This window comes from Candoia aspera, chromosome 3 (assembly GCF_035149785.1).
Source record: "Candoia aspera isolate rCanAsp1 chromosome 3, rCanAsp1.hap2, whole genome shotgun sequence".
Taxonomy (NCBI): domain Eukaryota; kingdom Metazoa; phylum Chordata; class Lepidosauria; order Squamata; family Boidae; genus Candoia; species Candoia aspera.
Window position 1 is genome coordinate 172,845,291 of NC_086155.1, and position 24,176 is coordinate 172,869,466.

General features: G+C 35.0%; 1 protein-coding gene across 1 annotated transcript in view; it reads right to left on the bottom strand.

The window, feature by feature from the left end:
- ASPH (aspartate beta-hydroxylase) overlaps nucleotides 1-24,176 on the bottom strand; it is a 113,444-nt gene that overhangs the window by 73,182 nt on the left and 16,086 nt on the right. The window contains exons 2-4 of the mRNA XM_063299968.1: nucleotides 22,092-22,241; nucleotides 18,077-18,145; nucleotides 4,082-4,126 (exon numbers count right to left, since the gene is read on the bottom strand). Coding sequence (XP_063156038.1) covers nucleotides 4,082-4,126; nucleotides 18,077-18,145; nucleotides 22,092-22,241 — 264 coding nt within the window. The remainder of the gene's footprint in view (nucleotides 1-4,081; nucleotides 4,127-18,076; nucleotides 18,146-22,091; nucleotides 22,242-24,176) is intronic.

Below are 24,176 nucleotides of genomic sequence, written 5' to 3' on the forward strand. Positions count from 1 at the left end.
TTTTTTTCTTTGTTTTCTTCTTTTCTTCTTCTTTGGCTTCTTTCTTCAATTGCTGCTTTTCTTTTGTTTTCTTGGTTGATTCTTTGATTTCTTTTTCAATATTTAAAAAAAGGAAAATGTTTATTAAAAAAAATTAAAAGACTAGGTGTTAGCATGCCAAATGCATATCCATTCCAAGTTCAAATCACGAACTCGTATTTCCACTTCAAAATAAGCTGACCACACAATATTAGTAGGAGCATAAAAATGTACATATTTTTGATTCAAAGCATGACCTGCTGGTTATTAAGTGTGGATTGAAACATTATCAGATTCAAAGAATAAATGGATATTTGTTCCCTTTTTCAATTAAAATTATAGATTATAAACTGAAAAGTCTTAATGACCTAAGGAATATATTTTGTTTATGACCATTACACTATTCAAAATGTTTATATCCAAAACAGATTATGAGGATGGCTACCAGGTATCCCATATCTTTTAGGCAGTGAAAAATATACTGCCATCCTATTTTTTAAAAAATACATAAATTAAGTCTCTTGAGTTTTATTTCCTGCATTAACAGTTTTATAAACTTTTTAAAAGTAATTTCTAAAAGTAATTTCTTAGACGTAATCCTATTTTGTGTTTGTAAGCTGCCTTACAGTCAGGATAAAAATTTCTTAAATAAACGAACGCATGAATGTTTGAACACCAAATTAAAAAGTTAAGCTGTCTAAACAGCACTAAACTACTGAAATTAAATCTGAATGATTGGATAGATTTATTTACATTTTAGTGAAATAAATACCTGAAGCAGAAATGGCATTTTTAACATATGCAGAGTGGTGCATACACTGCATAACCATAATGAATTTTATGGGTCTTGGGGGTAGAACAATGGAAGGAAAACAGTTACTGTACAGCATTGCCCTCCTGGAAAGATGAGGAGTGGGCACTGATCAGATTCAGACATTCTTAGAAAAAATGGATCTTCTAGAACCATTTCAATCAAGCGTTAAACGTAATTTTGGCAGTGAAAATATTTTTTATAGCACTGAGGTACAGCCTTTACTGGGCATTTCTGTTCAACTCCAAGGCTGTGGATTTCTGCAAGGGTCTATTTCATCTTCCACAGTATTTAATAACTACATATTACATATTTATATAATACTGTTGAATGAGATATAAAGTATTGTCATAACATTTGACTCTATAACTCCTTTTTAATCAGGTCTAGGTAGGGCAGCGGAAAAAGTACCTATTAACAATGACCTGAAGATGTCCATCAAACTGAAGCGAACTCTGGCATGGTTAGTGTATAGTTTATTTGCCCAGATGAGTGGTATTCAACTTGTGGAAGATGTCACATTCCTCCTAGATGATAAAACGCTCAGGGGTGCTTCTAGATCCATCTTTGTCATTATAGCCAAAATTGTTCTCTATGGTACAAAATACTTTTTACTCCTTAAATTGATGCACCATTTATGGCCCTGATTGGATAGAGTAGCCTTACCACAGTGATCTACGGCCCAGTAATTTCCTGTTTGATTACTGCAGTATGTTATACATGGGCTGTCTTTCCAATTAGTCCAAAAATTCAGGTACTGAACTGCAAAACTAATAAAACTACAGAAAGACTACTGAATGGACCTGGGTAGTATGAGCATACTACATCAGTCTTCTATTACTTTTACACTGATTCCTAATTCATTTCTGATCTAAGGTTAAAGCTCTTCCTAGTCTTTTACCATTTTCTTATATACACTGAGATCATCTTCAGAGGTCCTGCTCCAGGTATCCTCCTATGCTGTGGGTATAGCAGAAAGCAGGTCTTTTCAGCAGCAGCTTGTCTCTGGAACATCCTCCTCAGTGAGGTATTCTTGGCATGAATTTTACTGGTTTTTTATGTCACGTCAAGATGATTTGGTCATGCATTCCTGCTTAGGTATTTGTTATTTGGGGTATTACTTTAATGTTATTTATTTTAATTAGCTATTTTAGAATTTTATGTGATTTTAGTCTATTGTAAGCTACCCAATACTTCATTTTGATGTTTCAAATTTTAAATGAATACTGCAAAGTAGACCTCCCCAACTTAGTGCACACCACATATATTAGGGGTGCAATTCATAACATTCCTAGCTATCATAGTAATATTACTATTATTTTGGATTAATATTTGGGTAATTTTATATATTATGCTGCTCGTTTTTTGGTTTTAATTTTCTCTGTACCATCCAGAGTCACAGCTGCGAGATGGATGGTTATATAAATTGTTTAAGTGAATGAATGAATGAATGCGATGATCATGCTTGCTGGGAATTCTGTGAAATGTAGATTCTAAACATCCAGAGAGCACCAGTTGGGAGGCTGATGTCAAGTCTCCTTTAGAAAATATTAAGTTCATCCCTGGCATTAACTTCAGCAACTTAATGATATGATGATACACTTAGAATGTGGTTAGTCCAACATCAAAAATATCTTCTTGAATGTACCTAACTTCAATCAGCATTATTTAATTGAATTTAATCCTGACCTAGAAAAACATTCTTGGAAATCAGTATTTTATGATAATAAAACAGGAAAAAAATTGCAAAAGATAGGTTGAAGAAAATTATTCAGGAGAGTGGAATGCGCATCTATGTTATTCAGGTTAAAATTGAACATGTTATTCCACAATAAATGAATATCGACAGCTTTTTTCTCACTGCAATCTGAGAAACTGAAAATATAAAATAATCTGTTATATAATTAATTTGTTAGTGCTACAATGCATATCAAGTCTATAATGGCTTCCATGCCTAAAGTATTTCAAAATACACAATATTTATTAGCAACCATGGCAATGAGGTAAGGGTGGACAATTGACAGGTTCATGAATGATTATTTTCTGAAAATATCAATTTTGCATAGTTGTGAAGTTCTGCAGCACTCCAAAACTGGAAGTGAGTTAGGGTAAATAGGAAAAATAGCCTTGAATCATCAATGTTCAGAAAAGACACAAATGGAATCAAAGACCTTCCAAGATGGTTCCTCCCTCTAAGCATCCATCCAGGCCAATATTCATAGTGTCTTAAATCATCAGAGTGTTGAGAATCTTACATCTGCCAAGATATTATCATCCCTTAATTTTTTCCAGTTGTTTATTAAATTTGTACACTGCCTGAATTCCCAACAACTCTTGGAACTCTAGGAGTGCTTGAAATTAAATGCATTAATGTCAAACGACATTATAAATAAAATATTTGTGACAAAGTTTTTCCATAAAAAATCCTCATGTTAATCTGCTAAATTCTTCCAAATAGTCACCATTACATCCTAAATATACATATAAAATAGTTCTCAACTGTACTATCCATGGCTAGGAAAGGCTGACCACTTATCCGGAAATCCCTTATTTTGAGATTCTGCTACTATTATATTCTGCTACTCAAAGGGATTTAAAACATAAATATTTTCATTTACTATAAATAAAACGGAGAACATATCAATTCAAGTGATTAAACTACTTGCCCAAATGTCTTACAAGAGTAAAATCAGCAGCCAAGATTTCATATGTCTGATAGAGGAAAAACATTTAAATATTTGGCAAGCACCAGGACAACTAAATCCAAAGTCTTGCTTTATATAATCAGAAAGACAATTTATAATAATTTTATGTATACATTTGAGACTATATTTAGATACAACTCCAGCTGCTAGATCTCGATAAAGATGTCCATTTTTTCTCTAGCCAGTAGAGATATGTACTTAGAAGCTTGTTTCTATATATTATAACTGAACTCCCTCTTTTCGGGAGAGAGAGTTCTATTACAGTATAGTGGTCAGAATGTTATATATTACGAATGGGAAGATTTTCTGGTATATGCTGGAGAGCACAATGCAAACTACCTTGAGTTATTGAAGCAAAAGCAGAATATAAATATAATAAACTGCTCGATCCTTTTGAAAAACTGTTCAGTGAAATAGGTCACATTTGTAATTTGTATGATAGCATCCAGAATTAGTAGGCACAATTATTAACATGGCAAAACACATGCACTGCAGGCATCAATTATCAACATGTAACAAATATTGCTAAGGCCTGGTAGCAAAGTACCTTTGACTTTAACTTTGCTCTTGATAATCCCTCCAGGTTTTACTCCTAAATTTTTAAAAATGGAAATAGGTTAAAAGCATTATTTTAGGACATTTTGTATACTAATTGAAAAATAAAATTTCTACCAGAAACCTTTCACCAGAGAAGGAAGCTATTTTTATTCTACAATTGTATTTTTCACTATTCAATAATGCTAGAAAAAACGTAATACACAGGATTTGCCTAATACTCCTTTTAACAAAGAAAACTTTGATAGCTAATAATGCAGGATAAGGAAACATCCTGATTATGTTGCCAATTAGTTGGACAATTAGGACCTTTTTATTCCAGTAGACATTAGTTTGTTCATGTTACTAGACTTGAACTATCTATTTCACCTTTCCTGGTTTTAATTATCTCTAGTTTTAACTGTGTTGAGATTTAATTTGTTGCAAGCCACTGGGTTGGATTGAAAGACAGTGTTAGGGTCACATATGTTTATAAACAAATAAACCTTAAATAAATGCAGTCTGGACTCTGAAACGATGACAACTACTTTAGAAAAGTATACTGGACACATGAATATATGAATTGGTAATTGTACACAGAAATCTGATTTGTGAGTCACCAGTTGTGAACAAGTACTGTATGATTCATATATAACTCACAGACATAAGTACAGCACTAAAATTGTTCTGTTCTTTAAAAGAGTTAAAACAAGCTGCACATATACAAGTAACAGCCATATCACACTAACTCATGAATCTGCATTATTTCAGTTTATTTATTTTTATTTATTTAAAAGATTTATACAACCACCCATCTTATATATCATAATCTTGGATGGCTTACAAAAAATAAAAAGCATAAAGCCTACATAAAAACTCCCGGTGCTGCAAAACAACACACCCTTCACATCCAATAGACAACAACATACCCTTCACATCCAACAGACAAGTTTCTATTGTAAAAGCTCTCCTTATGTACCTTACTGTGTACTCCATACAGATATATAATGGATAACATGTAATTCCAGTGTATACCTTTAATGGTGGTGGCGGTGCATGCCTCCTAATTATCTGCATGTTCACAGTAATTATAAATACTTAGAACTTTTCAATTTTGGATTTTTAGAAAATGTATATTGCAATATTATAATTGCACAATTTAGGGCAACAGTACTGCTTCTCATATGTTGGTGCCCTCCCATTCTGAGTGAGTCATTCAGGAGTAAGTCTTTTCAGTGATAGCCTTGTACCTTTTCAATGCTTTCCTCGTGCCATCATTATTTTTTGGTGCTAGGCAAAGGTTATATTTATTCTCTGATTCTTTCACAGTGTGTTCATGCTGCAGATATTACTTTGCATTTTGCATCCTATTTTTATAAAATGTCTTATTTTATGTTTTTCTGATTTTAACCTATTGTTTTTAATTGCAATTGTAACTTTAAATTGTATTCCATTTCAGTATTACTTTTCATGGGAAGAGACATTTTAAATTTAAAAAAACAAACCCCAAATTATAGAACCAAAGAGTTGGAAGATAATTTAGTCAACCTTCCTACTAATAAAGGAAAGCCACTGCAGAAAACCTCCCTGATATATGGCCATCCAGCATCAGCTTAAAAATAAGAGAGTCCTTCATATTCCACAGTAACCTATTCCACTGTGAAGAACTTACACAGTTATTCTTCCTGATATATGGCCGAAATAATTTTTCCTGGCACTTGAACTCATTGATTTGAGTCCTATCTTTGGAGAACATTTTGTCAATGATCCATGTCAGTTCTTCTAAAGTTTGAAGATAGCTATCATACACATTTTTACTTGTAGCTTATCCAACTAATCATACCCAATTCTTTATTCTTGTTTCACTGGAACTGATATGACCCTAAATATATTTATTTTCATCCTCTAGAGATATATTAGCTTGCTGGCATTTTTTTCTGCCAAGAACTGTACCTAATACACCAGGCAAGGTCTGGTTCTACACTTCTATGGATGCAACCAAAACCCTTTTACCTGTACTAGCCAACACAATGCTAACTATGTGTTGTCTACTAAATGTCTACATCATTTTTGTATACACTGTTGTCAAAACAGTATCATCCATGCTTTATATAAGCATCTGTTTCTTCCTAAGTAAATATAGAAATTTATCTAGGTGTAAAAATTAGTTCTCACATGGTCAAAAGTAAATATCATGATGCCACAACAAGTGATTATCAAGTCATTTGAATTCTTTCACAATGGCTTCATAATTTTGCTGTAATGAATTTCACATAAGTAAATTATTTTCTTATCTGGAAATATCTTGCACAGTGCATTGTTTTGTTAGTTGACAGAAAGCCTGACACTATGTTGAAATTCCTTGTAAAGCTTTGATCCAGTTTTCAATCCTATCAAAATTAGTGGAGCCTGTTTCCATCTTCTAAACGTATTGTTATTTCTTTGACATTTATAGTCTAATAAAGATATCCTCCTTCATCCAATTCACTGGTAAGGATATTGCACGTCATTATCTGTAAACAGGACTCTGTAGCATTAAATTTTTATCCAAATTTAGAATCATCTGATGAACATTTCTAAGTATGATCCACTAATTACTTACACATCAAGCTAACAGCAACATTGTCTAGCCTTAGGGATAGGCAGAAGATGAATCTGGATGTATTGCTGCATGGAAACCCAGAGATGCGTATTATTTAATAATTCAGCAATTGAATAGTTTCCTCCTTTCCCACAACATTTCACCTATTATCGAAGTTGCCCACAAATTGTCATATTTAAATGTGAGAGAAGGAAGAAAATATTAAAAACCAGGGAGTGGGCATAGTAACTATATTTATATAATTTAAATGTAATTAAAGTTTTGTCATGACCCTACTTACTTTTTTGAGTACAGCCTCTATCATGCCATCTAAAACTCAAAGAAAGTCTTCAGCCTGGAAAAATGCTATTATAGACAGAGGCTTGGAGGTTACATCCATACATTCATCAGTATATATATTATAAGGCTCTTATATTTTATAGATTATAAACTCAGTTAATTTAGAGTTAAATTCTCTATACCATTCTACCTCAAACCTAATTGGGCTCTTATGATCCAAGGGACCCAGAAACAATGCCTGTGCTCCATACGCCACATTTTTAAAAAAATTAAAAAATTAATGGAAATATAGCATGTCAGTTTCCAGTATTACGTGAAAGGAAAGGAAAGGAAAGGAAAGGAAAGGAAAGGAAAGGAAAGGAAAGGAAAGGAAAGGAAAGGAAAGGAAAGGAAAGGAAGAACATGGAAACTAAAAATATTGTATAGCTGTGTCTCAGTTCTGTCTTTGGAAGTATGCTCATAAGAAAGGTAAGCTGAGGTGGCAGGGGTGTATGGTGAAGACTATTTGGGAGCATGGAATAACCACACTAGTTTGTATTTTGGTCCATGGTTTCATGTGATTGGTCAAGGCCTCCAAGAAATAATTTTGTTAAAGTATACATATTACATTCACAAATTTTCAAATGTACCTACAGGTCCAAAAAAGGTTGGGGATATCTGCTCAAGTAATTCTTCTATAAGCAACAAACTGGTGGTATAAGTAACAAGTCTGCTTTTCAAAAGATGTATATATTTAGCATTAAATTCAAATCACTGACATCTCCTATGATGATCTGTTTCATTAATAACTTATTGCAAATGAATTTGAAATCATAAAATTTAACCATACAACATATTCCACTATGTCAAAAAAGCTGTTTTTTTCTTCCTTATTTCTTTTAATATTGAAAAGATGAAAATCAAGTTATTTCAGACATGATAATTTACATTTCTCATTAAAAGAATGTGGAATTAAAGGTCCAAAATTTAAAACAAACAAAATTTGACATTTAAAACAGAATGGCTTTCAAATATATTTTAAAAATGTTATTCTCAAAATGAATTCAATAACTATTACAATATAGGGCAAAAATCTTATTTTCAACTGCAATTGCTATTCAGAAACAATTATAAATCAATTTCCATGAAATAACAGATCACATCCCTCAGTAAAATACTGTACATCTTAAAATAGTTTGTTAGCCTGAAATATTAGGCAATTGAAGCAAACTATTTTTAACATGCTTCTACGGTTAGCGAAATTGATGTAAACTGAAATTAGATTTTTCTTCAATTCCAACCCACCCCACCCAAAAAATAAAGTAAAAGCTACACAGGCCAAAATAAAATATCTTACAGTATTTCTAATGACAAAAAGCAATTCTAAAGTAAATTCTAAAACAATTCTAAAGGCCAATAGGGCATGATAGTTTAATAAATAATCCAGGACCAATACTGGATCCAAGACAACCTGACTCATCTGCTGATAGGGTGTGAATAATGACCATTTTCAGAAAGGAATTCAGTTCTGTTTGGGTATTCAGACTTACCTATAACAGTCATGTAAGTGGGAAGAATTTCTCATAATCTGTTGCCTCCAGTCATTTCTCACATATTCAGGGGAGATCTTGCTCTATTTTTGTATGCAATTTAGAACTCTTTTTTATACAGAGTTCTATTTCATGTTTACATAAATAATCCAGGCTTCCTACTTCAAATTGCTCTATAAATGTGAAGGGAAGAACGTAAGGAGGACATGAAGAACAAGAATCCAGCAAGTTTTTTCTAACTTTCCCCTAATGAGACAGGGAATCTCTGAATGCAGCTAAGATAAACTAAAAATCAATTTTAATGTGCAGTATAAATGATGTAAAATTTTGTGTGTATGGAAAGAGTTAGCAAAGTCAATTCTAGATTATAAATATCATTTTGTTACAACTCATTCATCATCATTCACTATTTGTTATATTATGACTTCCAAGATCTATAGTTAATGACTTCCACTGTAGCTAATGATACAAAGTATACCATATCAAACAACAAATTACTACAACTGCATATATTCAGTGGTTATTCCTATAAGTCAAAAAAATTACAGTATGATGGGAAACTCATTATTTACATCAGATACAGTTGAAGGTGGTCACAGAAATCCAGGGTTCAGCAGATAAATTTTGATTTGAACAGATAAAATGAAAAAAGTTTTATGCAAATCATTTACATATTAACATCACAGCAAAACAAGCAGAAGCTAAAAGCAGCTGATCAGAATTACATGCTCAGTATTACCACATAAGGCAAGCTCATTAAGATTCACAGATCTTTCCTGTAAGCTGTAGATATTATTTAAAAGCATATAGCAATATCAGCACAAATAATTAAAGCTGTTAGTGTTCCCAAGACTAATCCTTGATCAGCAAAGTTCAGCATTTATTCAATGGTGTGCATGTAGTGTAGGCACCAGATTTGATTCTCTCCTTCCCAATGTTCACATTTTCCAGAAAGGAAATCCAGTGCACAGAAACATAGACATTGAGAAATAGTTGAATTTCAAGAGTCTGAATAATCAATTACCTCACTATGAGACCAGGGTTAAGGCGAGGAATAAACTCAAACCCAAGTCAACCACCACTTTGAAAGCCAGTTTGCACCGACTATCTTTAATTTGTTCAGCATTACAAAAAACACATATATACATGGGTGGGTATGGGTGTATATTTATTTATTTACAGGTTCTTATTTTCATAAAATATCCACTAATTTTTTACAAACAAAACTGCCTTTGAAAGAATAGTAATATATGAAGAAAATGACTGAAGCCTGTTTTAAAAACTATAATAGAAATTGCATGCTTGGTTTTAAAATAATAAATGGTTTATTAGTCAGATAACAAATTTTAACAACTATTCTCAATTATGTATTCTGTAAAATCAAAGAAACTAGAAAATTAAGAAACAATCATTGATACTAAATTCAGTAATACTGCTCGAATTTAATGCTATGGTAGGCAGAATCTTAAAATCTAGAGTACCAATATATACACAATTTGTCAGACATGCCTAAATATCTACAGCCAATTAACACTTGTTAGAAAAAAGAATCATTTACAGATTAGTAATATAGGTTACTACCATAGTGCTTGTGCATTTTAGTGCAAAGGCAAACATAAACCAATCACACTAATTAGGATACTGTTGTGTTAATACTGACAAATGTTATTTCACTTTGTCTTTTAACTGTATATTTCTAAAAGGGTTTAGACAAGTGAGTCTACATATGATTGATCTGTCCATAAGAGGGGTTTACCCTGTTTTACTCCAGCACCTTTTCACACTTAGTTAGTTTCATGGACATTTCCATTCATCAATGAATTGTTCCATGAACCGAAGTCACTGATTCTGCAAATCCACAATAACACATGTCTTTTTCCCCTGAACCCCTTCATTCTGTGACGTACCATCAACATCATCTGTTGCATCGTTCTCTTCTTCTTCTATTATTTCAAAAGGAGTCATTACATCATAGAGAAATGAGAGGAAGCCATAAAACCAATCAGAACTTTCCTCTGCTAAAATATTAAGGACTTCCTCAAGTGAATCAATATTTTCATTATTGCCATCTTTGGTTAGGCCTATATAAGAATAAAGGGAAAAGAAGAGAGAGAAAAGGCAGTATTAGGTAGAAAGAAAAAATTTGACCTAGAAAGCTTTAAGAGACCCTATATCATGATCACTAGCTTAACAAGAATAGAATGTTTAAAAAAAGATATTTGAAAAAATTAGTAAAATAAATTTTAAAATAAAGAGAGTCAAGGAATGCAAGTTTCTATTTAAAGAATTATGGAAAAAGTTCCAACAGATATGTACATATTACTGATCTTGCTATGTCTATTCAGCACAAAGGGTCACTAGTTGGCTGTTTGTTTATATACACACACACACACACTGTACACATATATATTACCTCTACTGAGGTGACTATCTTTTGCATCTGACAAAGTATAACTTTGCTCATGAAAATAAGTATGTTTTCAAAGTGCTACTGAACTCTTGTTATTACTGCAACAAAACATCTACTCTGCTGAAAATAAACTGTCCACAGGCACCAAACACATGCTTCCATGACATTTCAAAAAATGATAGCACTAACGGAAGGTAAAGTTAAAAAAACAAAGTACTCTAAATACTAATGTGAGGAAAGACCCACTGGAACGAGGATGTCACAGTCCAGTGGCTACACTAGGCATCCCCAATCTAGTGCTCTCAAGAAATGATGAAACTGCAACTGGCCTAGTTACAATAGAAGAGAATATCTAGCCTAGCTCTTCTTAGAATTGCAGTCGTAGAATATCAAAACGGCTCCAGATTGGGCAGGGTAAGTCTACAAAAGCCTTCTTCCATCATTTATCTCCAGCAACTAGCATTCAGAAATATGTCTAAACCTGAAAACTGCATTTAATTTTTTAATCCTCTTCTGAAGCCACCATATACTGTAGATTGAAGACTGTCCAGCAATTAATAAAAGACCACAAGTCCTAAAAAAGATGTACTATTTCCCCAAACTGCAAGAAATGTCTACTATTACCATAATTATTGGTCTATAGGAAAATAAACTTCCAGAACCAAGTTTATGATCTATTTATGAAAATATCTATTTCATAAATACGTAACATTTGTTACAGTCTACAGATGACCTCTCTAAATATTATTTTCCATGAGTGCTTGTGCTATGTTCAATTATTCTATCTTAAACATTATTTACACCAATTAATTCAGTATAAATTAAATAGCTAGCTTGTAATTCTAACTATTTGCCATTACCATTTTAAAATGGATGTTACAATGGCTATTTGCCAATATTCTGTTAACTTAATATTTTGTTTTTTCCTAGGAGCTCAGCAATTTAATATTTGAATTCTTAGTCAGTTTTGAGTATATAACCAGGCGCTGATCATTTGTTAATATTTCTTATAGTTCTAAAATAGGATATCATCTATATTTTTTAATCTATTCTCCTCATAAAAGATTTTTACCAAACACCTTTTCCAGTGAAGGCTGATACAGAGACATCAGTCAATTTATTCTGTGTGTCCCCCTTGCCCACCCTCCACACTCCACACCACTTTTCTCTCAATTTTTTGAACTTTCTCCTATGTAATAAACTGCTCCTGGTTAGTTCTCAGCTTAGGGTTTGTTTGTTTTTTTAAATACTATTTCCCTTAACTCTGCAAGCTACTTTTGGTCTTCCGTTAATTTCAACTTATTTTGTTTTAGTTGGACAATACTTCCTAAAATACACATACCTCTTATAATTTCCTCGATTTTGATGGCATTTTTGTACTTTTCCTAGCACTTTTTAAAATCATGTTTTATTTGTTTAAAAGAAAGATATGGTTACAGAGGAGATAATATTAGTAGGTAGACAAAGAAAATTCCTGTTTATATAAGTAATGCTCAATATAACATAAATAAAAGATAAAGCATACCAGACAAAATACACAGAGTTGCTTTTGTGAGCTAGCTAGCTATCTATCTTTGAGCTTAGTGCCAAAATTTCCACTATATTATTTGTAAATACTAAAAAAGGAGAAAAGAAAAAGGAAGGAAGGAAGGAAAAATGATACAGATAAGTATTTAGTTTCTGACTTCCCATTTTTCTTTGGTCTCTAACTGATTTACAATATTTATTAACATAAACTTTAGAAACATACTCAAAATGTTTATATTTGCCTTGCTGCGTGACATATATATGGAAGCTATTCTTGCTTAAATTTATTTAAGCTTCTATTATGAGTATATACTGTTAGTTCTGCCATTGCTGCGTACATCCAAGTTTAAGTTCCCAATCAAATATCGTTGGTACTATGTCTTTTTCCCAGTGTTGTACGAAGTTTGTCCTTGCATCCATGAGCATGTATCTTAATAAATTATGGCATTTTTACTGATATCTAGTTTCCTTTTGAATATGATTTTTAATCAAATCTCTGAATAGTGCTACTGTATATATGTCTTTCCAATACTTCGTGGGGTTTTGCTTGTCCACCACATGTGGTAGAATGTTCTGCCACTATTTCTAAAGCAATGATGAATAATAGGGGAGAAAGGAGGCATCCTTGCCTTGTGCCTTTACTTATTTGGAAATCTGCTGAGAGTCCTACATTGTCCATGATTTTTCCAAGCATTTCTAAGATACTATCATGATTTAAAACAATCCCAAGCATGCAGAAGAGATCTGATATGCTTATTTTCCCTTTCAGCTTCTCTTTAATTTCTTACAGCAGTTTGCTTTGCAGTTCTGTTGCAATCCTAAACCTATTTACAAGACAGTAAGAACCACTGAACAAATCAGAATTTCATTCTGAGTAAAATGCTCGCCCGTGCTGAATTTGCTGTCCATTTCTCACTCAGTTATATGAATTTCAACCACACTATAATGCCTACTGCTTAACAATAATACATTACATACTACTTAACATTAAATCCATGGTCACATCTCTTTTAATCATTACAAGGCAAAGTGATTAATTGTACATTTTGTCTTTGTCACAAGTTAAGTATACTCAGTAAACACAAGAACTACTTATAGTTCCAATCTAAAAGCAACCTGAAAACATTACTAAGACATGAACGGCTAAGGTTATTAGCTGTAATTAGCTAATGGATAGGTTAGGCTACATCTGACAGCTAGTTGTTCAAGTATATTATACAAGAGTCTTCTTTTAAAGGCCAGGGAGATTTTGGTGGATAAGATCAAGCTAGGTCAGATATGAAAGATCTTACATTCTAGATTTCCCCCCAGTAAAGCAATTCCTAAAATAAAACTGGGTAACATTTTAGGCAGCCTCAGAAATCACAATTTCTCCTTCACCTGCAGTTATTTCACATCTTCAGCTGGGTTCCAAAGCTTTTCAGAGCTGATCTAGGAGAAGGTGTTTCTATGGAAACACTGCAGGATGAAGAGAGAATAACTGAAACATGTCTTATTTTGTTGGAAGACAAATGTTGGTACAGGTATGTGTTTATATACAGAACTCTGTATCAATATAAAGTGCTACTTGTGAATGTTAAGAGATATAACCTGTAGAAATAATTCTCTTTTTCATCATATGGAATTGTAAGGGTCATATTAAACTAAACAAGTATTTATGAGTATATGCATGCATGCAGGGAAAGATTACTCTGTCATCAAAACTCCCAGTTTACTGTGTCCCAACTTCAAAATACTCTGGTGCATTATTGAAACATACTTATTTATCTATATTTAATATATAGAGAGAATTCTGTAAAGCATAATGTTAAAACAACAGAAAAATTATTTCTAAGATATTTCACCATTATTCAGTTACCGATCTTATAACTGAAAAAAAAGAGACGTTTTTATGTTGAATTGATAATTGAACAAATCATGAATGGGAGAGATCCAGGGTATATTCCTTAACTTTCTGAGTTTTGTGCTATTTTTATTAAGTGAACAATAGTTACGATACATTTGAAAAATGTATTAAATCTGATCACTTAAAGTCCACTCAAGTCACTTGGAAAATACTTGAATTAAAGTTCAATTTTAAACAGTATGCTAATATGGCCCAAGAAAAATATAATTAGTTTAGAAGTCAATTTAGTTGAAACAGAAGAATCCATGATGTATTCTGCATTCCTTCAACCAGAATAGACTGAAATGAAGCAAGGCTTTCAAACTGTTGATTAGAAGTAAGTAACAGAACCTCCTCCAAGTTCAGGTGAACTCCTAGTAATTACATGCATAAGCCCATATTGTTTTAATGTAATAAACTATAAGGGCAAGCCTAGGTAAAGTTCATAGTAATAAGGGCATGCATTACTATAGCCAGGTCATCCTGCACCAGATAGGGTTGCAATTAGTACATCAACTACAGCAAGGTTCTCTTTATCTACAGCCTCTACCTGCTGTTCTAACAGGAGCCATGAGTCTATTAGGACCCCGAATCATAAATCTATTTTGTTCATAGTGATATAAAGTTGAGTATTGTCAGCATATTGATACTGTGCCCCGAACCAATGAATGACATCATCCAATAGCTTCATATATTAGTTAAAAAGGGTTGGGCCAACATCTCTTTCCCCTCCATACTGATTAAAACCATTCACTAAGGAAGGAATAGAACCATTACAAAACAGTGTCTCCAATTCCCAACCCTCATAGGTGGTCCAGCAAGATACCATGGTTGACAGTATTGAAAGACACTGAGAGGTTCAAAAAAACAAGGAGAAATATGCTACGTTCATCCAAGTCTCCACACAGGTCATCAAGGAGAGCAACAATGCTGTCTCAATTCCATAACTGGGTCTAACCCAAATTGAAAAGGGTCCAGATAATCCATTTCACATAGGGTGTCCCAAAGTTGGTCCGCTAATCCTTCTGTTAATTAAAATATGGTTTTTATGACTCAATAAACAATTTACAGCAATTAGAAAGTAGTAATTCATGTAATGCTTATATATTACTTTTACTGTATAAGAAAAAGGGACAGAATTATCCTTATCTCTGTCAAGATGCAGGTGAAATGTATTTATTTACAGACCATGACCAATATTTAGAAGAGACATAAAAGCACATCAGATATAAAGGAGCAATATAAAATAACAATAAAATAGAACTTATAAAGAAAAGCCTGAAGCAATTAATAGTATAAGGGAGGCACTACATGATTTCTGCAACCCATAGCTATTGTTAAAAATTAAACCTTGTTGGTAATAGCTGAAATTTAATTGGCTAGGAGAAAAACTATAACCTCTTGCTCTGAGGAACGATTAAGATTTCTAGCAAATAGTGCTATGAGTTCTGTCCTCCATTTCTGACACAGAGGGCACTCTACCAGTACCATGTGAAACAGATTCAGCTTCTATATTGGAACATATACAAGTGCAATTTTCATACGAGATACCACTTGTTGCCCTTATAGATAATTCACTGATTCAGGCAAAGGTTAAAGGTCAGGTGTGAGAAACATTATAAAAATACCTGGGAATGGAGTAGGGGAAGCTGATTGTTGAGCTGTAATGGAGGACGGAAACTCTGGTTCTATCAGTTTGGAGACCTAGGTCCCAGATCCTCCCGTGAAGGGTAACTATAGCTTAATGTGAGTACATTAAGAATACTCAAAACTAAATTCTTCTCTCAACACTATGTTTTTAATTTATTAAACATAATCTTGAAATTAATTTGAACCTTTTTCAAGGTTTTCATTTTTTTTTAAACACTAGCAGACATGTCTGCACGATATTAAACAATAGTGCCAACAAAACTTCAAAAACTTGAATTTATCCTGATATTTTTAGTCATCAACTTAAACAGAAATATTTTTTTCCTGGCTTTTTCCATTCTTAGCTGATTTCTAAGTTTTGAGAGAATAATACAGAACTGTACAGTAATATGTATTTTAAAACTATGGGGTCAGCTTTTCAAAATTTCTCATTATATATTCATAAATGAAGAAACTCAAACTCAGAGTGCTTTGAATTTCACAATATAGGGGAGTAACTTCATCTAGCATATAGTAAATAATCCTGTACATCATTTTCAAGTGCTGGACATCAATGAGTGATATCATACAATGGTATGGCTGACTCTGCAAAAGCATACCAATGGGTTAAGTGAACATAATTTAGTAATGCCATAGATACTTTGTGAGTCTCAAGTGCTGGCTGCTTAATCTTGTTGGACACAGCTAAAATGTTTCTGCTCCAGCACCCTATTTTACTCAAGTCATATTTGAAGAGCAATTACTGATATCCATGCTATGGTAGCAGCAACAGCTACCCGCCACCACCAAAGTTAGGAAACTACCCTTATATATGGGGATTGAGATTGCTTTCAGGAAAATGTATTGATTTTAGAGCTTATACCTCTTCAATGGGATGTGCAAAACATTCTGAACCCAAAAGGTTGTTTCAACTTTACTGGAAGTGTTTCAATATCATTCCAACCACTCCAGAAATATTTTGAGCTCAGAACACTTTTAGAATGATCGTAACAGCATCAAAACACCATTGATAAGGTCAGAACAGTTATTTTGAACACGGCATTTTGAGCATGATACATTCCAAAAGTGAAACATTTGGAAACATCTCCATTAAATTGTTTATATAATTAACACACCTGACCAAATTAGTTTCTATCTTTCTTTTCTTTGCTGTGTTAGTAGAAAACAAAAGGCATTAACGCATGACAGCAAATAATTTTGATGCCCCTTTTTCAGCATAGGTTGCACATTATGAGGAACAGTGAACATGCCACTTTAAATGACAGAAATAAACTGATGAGGATTATGTGCTGTCAAGTTGGTGCTGACTCTTAACAACCACATAGATTTTCTTCAGGAGGACAAAATAGACCAAAATATATATTCAGTGCAAGTACTTTGCCTTTTCCTCTCTAGTTCTTAATATTTTAGTACTTCAAAATGGTGATTAAAAGTATAAGGTTATTAGACCTACATTTTCAGAAAGGCAGGGTAAAAGACTAGATCCAGGTATGGTTATGATCTGAGAAGACTTACTGTAATCAATGGGACAGGTAAATCAGTCTAAGTCCAATTCATTTCAACAGATCTACCTTAAACATGACCTAATTCTTGATCAATACTAGTATCAATTTCAAACCTTGAGGGGTCCTTTATCTTGAACATACTTCATTGTGACAGTTACTCTTACATGTCAGGAATGGTTACATGACAATAAGTGGTTGGGCTGAAGAATTGACAGCTTCCTTTTTTTATTCCTTTCGTCTACCAACAATCTTGAGAACTTGAAGGCAGTTTAATGAATTAAGGGATTGGGAGGGGGAATCGGCCTAGGGCCAAACACTATAATCTTTTTGTCAGTGTATATTAAAAAAAAACCCACAAATACATATAAAATAGGCACACACACACACCCAAAAATATTTAACATATTTAACATATCTTAGTATTTTAGATGAAGACAGGAGTTTAGGACCAAAAGACCAAAAAGGTTTAGGATCTTCTATAGCAACACATTGTGGCTGCCACAGAATTTCATCAATATATTCAAGATACCGGGTAACTTTACAATGCATTACACGTTCTATTTGAATGTTATATATTTGAATGTTATATTTTAAAATGGCATTTTAAAAATATCTACTTGCCTAGCAAAACCTTGGCATCTTCCATATCAAAATCACCATCACCATCAGCATCATAGATCCCAAGTTTTCCTAAAGGGGCAGAAATTAATCTGTTTCAGAATTTCTGAATGGCATGAAATTAGCAAAGAAGAAAAAGAGAAATAGCAGTTGAATATTTTCTACCAGAATCTTAAATGCAAAGACAAACCATTTTGAATACACACGTTGTTTCTTCTTAAAATAAAGTATATTACAATTTGAATTTGAAATTCTTTCATAATGCTAAAATATCACCTAAGTATCTAATAACATCAAAGAAACAATTTTGTATTGGAAATGTTTATGCAAGGCAAATTATACAATGGCTACAATTCTGTTCTTTTCACATTAATGGAAACCTTTGACTTCAAAGGAATATAACTTCTAAACAAATAAAATATTGTTAGTCGCTACGTATGATTGCGTACTAATATATTTACATATCTAATGTCTGAATAGGTGACATAGATAGAAAATCAAATGCAGATTCTGATTTCAGAAATTTTGCATTCAGGAATAAGGTAGATATAAGCAACATAGAGATGTACTTGCTCCAAAGGAAATTTGTGTAATGCTGCATCTGGAATACCTGCAGAGTCATAGCCTACTTAATCAAAAGAGATTTAAGACACATTTTTTCAGAGGAACACATGCCGAGTTGGCAAAAACTAGGGACTATTGTCGACTGAAAAGGAAAAAGTTTGGAAAATATTTTTCTGCTCAGGTTTAACAAATTTGTTAAAAAGTTGCCCAACAGGATAATTAAAGAACAATATAACCATTTCAAATGGTCTAGCAATGATTTGACAGGTTCCAATTATTTTCTGGCCTTCAGAGGCCAAAGCACCTCAAAAAAAGGAACAGAACAGAAAAGCAGGAAAACACCCCTAAAATATAATATGCTTTACAGTTTAGAACTAATGTCATAACTGAGTTTCCAAACAACAATATGCCAAAATTGTGGGAGTTCGTTGCTGGATTTCATAGATTTCTCTAAATCATCCTTTGGAAACATGGATTATTGAGTAAATCACAACTGACTGGGTTTACATAACAAAGAAAGCTAAAATGAAATGTACATTATAGCTTAGCAGGGTTGACAACCTGGCTAGTCGCTGTGCACACTATTTTTAGGGTAGTGCAAATCATTTGAAAGAGGTGCTTTACAAAACATGTTAGTATGGGCAAAGAATCCCTCTTAAACGCATTAAAACCATCACTGTAATGCTTGCACAGCTGTTTCAACAGTTGTACCTTATGGGGACCATCAGTGAAGCCAAGTGGCTGTTGTGCGTGACCAGATGCAAAAAAGAGCCAGGGAAAGCCTTCACAGTGCTGTGAAAGTTATATTACTTCAAGGATGGCAAACACATTCTACAAAATACCTCTTTTAAATATTTTGCACACCCATATTGTTTCAAAATAACGCAGAATAGCAGATTTTCTTACTAAAGCTAATTTCACCAGAGCTTCAAAAGTTACTTGGATATAAAAGTATCTTGTCTAGGAAGAAAGAAAAAAATAGCCATATTTTAAATAAAATTTTACAAATCAACCTCATGAAGTATAGCAATTCTCTATAATCCTACCTTGGAGTACTTCTGACAAGTTATAACGGAAGTCCTTTGCCTTGGCTGCATGCATAGCAAAAATACAGACACCATTACTCACATTATCACAATCCACACAATTTTCCACCTTTTCAACCTGCAATTTCATTTCCTTCTCTGTCCCCTCAGACTTATCATATTAGTAGTTATATATACAATATATCTAATATATTCCTTGATCTCTACTTTCTTAATCTAATTGTTTGTGTTTTAATATTTAATTTATTTATTTTGTGCCTTCAAGTCAGTTTTGACTCCTGGTGACTACATGGACAGGTTGATACAGTTTTCTTGGTACCATTTTTAGAAGCTATTTGCTGTTGCCTGCTTCCTAGAGCTGAAAGAGTGACTGGCCCAAAGTCACCCAGCTGACTTTGACGCCTAAAGCAGGACTAGAACTCAGTTTCCCTTGTTCCTAGTTCAGCACCTTAACCCCTCCTCCAAACTGGCTCTCTTGCTTTGATTGTTTTTACTACAAATGGTAACAAAAAATGAGTAAGAATGTATTATTGCTAAAGTCTTGAACCAGATTTTGATATTAATAGGAGGACCAGCGGAACCCCTGCATGGCCACTGTGAAGACTATTCTAGGCATTTGTTGAATAAAGTTATTTAGATTTGCACTAAGTTGGAATCCAGCAGTACGGGTCCTACAGAAGTGACTGAGGTCTATCTTTGCTTGGTTATCTGAGCAGTTTCAGTCAGCTGATCCTGAGGAAGTGGACACAGTCCTTACTGCTGTCAGCTCCGCCACCTGTGTCTGGACCCATGCCTCTCCTGGCTGTCCAAGGCCTCTTAGGAGGTGGCATGTGGTTGGGTCCAAACAGTGGTTAATGCCTCTTTGAGAAAGAAAATGGTTCCACCTGCCTGAAGGAGGCAGTGATTTGCCCTCTCCTCAAGAGGTTATTCTTGGACCCTAAAGTGTTGGACAACTGCCATCCAGTCTCCAACCTTCCATTTTTAGGGAAGGTTGTTGAGAGAGTGAAAGGCACTCAGCTTCAAGTGTCCTGGAAGAAGCAGTTTATCTGGATCCTTTTCAGTAAGGGTTGAGGCCCAGTTATACTATTATTGGTCATGCTTGCAGATTACCTCTGAAGGACTCAGGAAATGGGTAGGGCATCCATCCACGCAGGCTTTTGGTATCATTGACCATGGTATTCTTCTGGACTGGCTTAAGGAGCTGGAAGTGAGGGGCACTATTTTGCAGTGGTTATCCTCCTTACTCCATAACCATTTCCAATCAGTGTTGGTAGGGGGAAAGAGATCAAGCTCTAGGCCCCTATTCTGTGGGGCTCAGTTCTCTCACCCCTCCCATTCAACATCTACATGAGGTTCGTGGTGAGGTTATTTGGCGGCATGGGGTGAGGTATCATCAGTATATTGATGTTACTTAGTTGTACATTTCTGACAGACAAGTGATGCCATTCAGGTGCTTACCCAATGCCTGGAGGCTGTCAGGCTTGGATGGGGAGGAACTGGCTATGACACAACCCTAGCAAGAAAAGTGGCTCTGTGTTTCTGGGTCCCCTGGATCTGGAGAGATGCCATCTTTAACTCTTGATGGGCCAGCACTCCCCTAGACAGAGCTGGTGCACAATTTAGGGGTCCTCTTGGATTCATGGTTCCTGCTTGAAGAGCAGGTGGCAGCCATGGCTGGAGGGGCTTTGCACAAATTCATCTTGTGTGCATATTGCAATCACTTCTAGATCAGAAGTCTCAGCTCATGGTCACTTGTGCTTTAGTCACTTCCTGTTTGGACTACTGCCCTTGAAGACCACCCAGAAACTTCAACTGGTCCAAAATGCAGCAGCAGTTCTGGGCCACCCATAGTCTGCCAATGTTACGCCACTATTGCATAAGCTGCACTGGGTTCCAGTTTCTTTTCCAGTGCAATTCTAATAGCTGGTTATTATTTTTAAAGCCCTGCATAATACAGGGTCAGGTTATTTGATTGACTGACTCTCCCTGAGGACATCTACCCATTCCACCAGATTGGATAGGGTGAGTGTGCTGCAGGTCCCCTCTATTAAATGTTTAGTGGGATTCAGAAAGCAAGCCTCTTCCATAGTGGCACCTACCCCGTGGAAAAGCTTCCCTGCTGAGGAACAGAGGGCCCCTATCCTCCTTGCCTCCCTCAGTATTAGGCCAGGATGTGTTCTTGGGATGGAATCTTATGACCTCTGGAGGACTCAGGAATTGGGTAGCGCATCCATCTTGGTACGTAAGAATTAATGTTTGTTATGTGTATACTTGATAGCTACCTAGGATTATTTTATATAACATGGGGAGCCATAAAAATGTGATGTGATTGATAGATAAAAAGCAAAGTACCTAGGAAATTGAATCTTAAGATTTTATTATTATTATTACTGTGACTGAATTCTTACCTAGTACTTCCTCGTAATCAACAAGTTCAAACCAAACTACTGCAACTGATGTCCACACTCCCAAAAGTGCAATTACCATGAACCATGTAAAATAAGAACTTCCAGAAGCTCCTTCTTTCTTGCCACCCTTGTTTCCACCATGTTTTGCCTCTGTAAGATAAAAAAAAAAATGAAGTATTACCAGAAGTTAAAAACTTTGGAAATGAATTACTAAACAAAATTCATAACACAGAACAGTTTAACGTTACTAAATACATGACCCTATTTCTAAAGTTTGTCCACTGATGAAAAAAGGATAAATTAATTTGTTTCAAGGTTATTTCAATACACAGTATTTATTTCCTAGTTGGTGGTATGTAGGCAATGTTATATTGACTTGCAAGGTAGTCTCCACATTAGAGGCCAGGTGATAAATTTTAGTCATATAGTCCTCATTGTGCGGTACATTCATTAGTTACACTGCCTAGTAACTTTGTACTCTGTACCACTGATTGGTAGATGATAATGATGATGATGGGTGCAGCTGGGTGGAAAATAGAAGGGGGCGTGTCATTTCCTAGCTTACTTATTGCTGACTGTGATTTCTTACCCTGACTGATATGGTGAGAGGAGGTATAATCAGGGCATTATGCAGCTATGTGACTGTGAGTAGTTGGTGGCTATTGATCTGGGATTGGGACACTGAATGCAAGACAGAAGTGTCCCTGATACCTGGATCATTAGCCAAGGAGAGGGCTTGATGGGGCCAATTAACATGGGGAAGAAATGATAGGGGTGGGGGGTGAGTTACAGAGAGAATTTATGTTGTGGATGGGGGTTAAAGGCAGGCAATAAAATCCAAGTGGTAAGATGTGCATGGCAAGAACAAGGAGGTGGACTATTCCTCAGGAGCAAAGCCTCAGTGTTTAGTGGTAATCCTATGGTCCAGCCCCCTAACTTTAGTCCTTTGATAGGTCATTAGAGCTTAGGTGGTCCTGGTGTCCAGCTTCTGTAACTTAATTCCAGAGGAAGTGGACATGGTCCTTGGAACTGTAAGCCCAGCCATCTGCATTTTAAATCCATGTCCTTCCTGCTTGGTCAAGGTCTCCCAGGAACTGACATGTGATCAGATACATGTGGTGAATGCATCCTTGAGGGAGGGGATGATTCTGCTGGCTCTGAAGGAGGTAGGGTCTGCTCCCTTCTCAAGAAACCATCACTCTAATAGAGCTGGTCAATTTTCATCTAGTCTGCAACCGTCTCTTTTTAAGGTGGCCAGACTACTTCTTCAAAGGGCCTTGGAGGAAATGGATTATCTGGATCTCTTTAGGTTTTGCTTCAGACCAGGATATAGCACTGAGATAGCACTGGTTGCACTTTGTAATGACCTGTGGCAGACTTAAGTAGGGGGAAGTGCATTCCTCCTGGCTCTCCTTGGTTTCTCAGCAGTCTTTCATACCATCAATCTTTGTATTCTTTTGGACCGGCTTAGGGGATTGGAAGCACAGTGTTCTAGTGATTCTCCCTTTTTTCCAGGGACAATTCCAGTTGATGTTGATGGGAAAGAGGTTAGCACTAAGAGCTGCTTTGTAGTGTGTCTCAGGGCTCCTCTCCCCTCCTCATTTTAACATCTACATAAAGCTACTGCTTGAGGTCAGCCACCAGTTAAGTACTATTAGTATGCTGATGATACTCAGTTGTACATCTCTGTCCCTGGCCAACCAAGTTATGCTATCTCAGTGCTTTTCCCATGCCTGGAGGCTATAGGGGACTGGATGGGGAGGAACAGACTTTGACTTAACCCTAACAAGACAAAATAGCTATGCATTTTCGGCCTCCCAGGATCTGGAGAATTTCCATCCTTGGTTCTAGGTTGAGTTGCACTCTTCGATTCAGAGCCTGTGAACAACTTGGGAGTCTTCTTGGACTCACTACTCCTATTCAAGATGGCAGCTGTGACTAGAACGATCACAGCTTTGCACAACTCTATCCTCTGCACCAATTGCACCCATTTCTGAATCAGGAGGTTCTGCTCATGGTCACTCATGCCTTCATCACCTCACAGTTGGATTTCTGCAATACACTCCTTGAAAACCATTTGGAAGC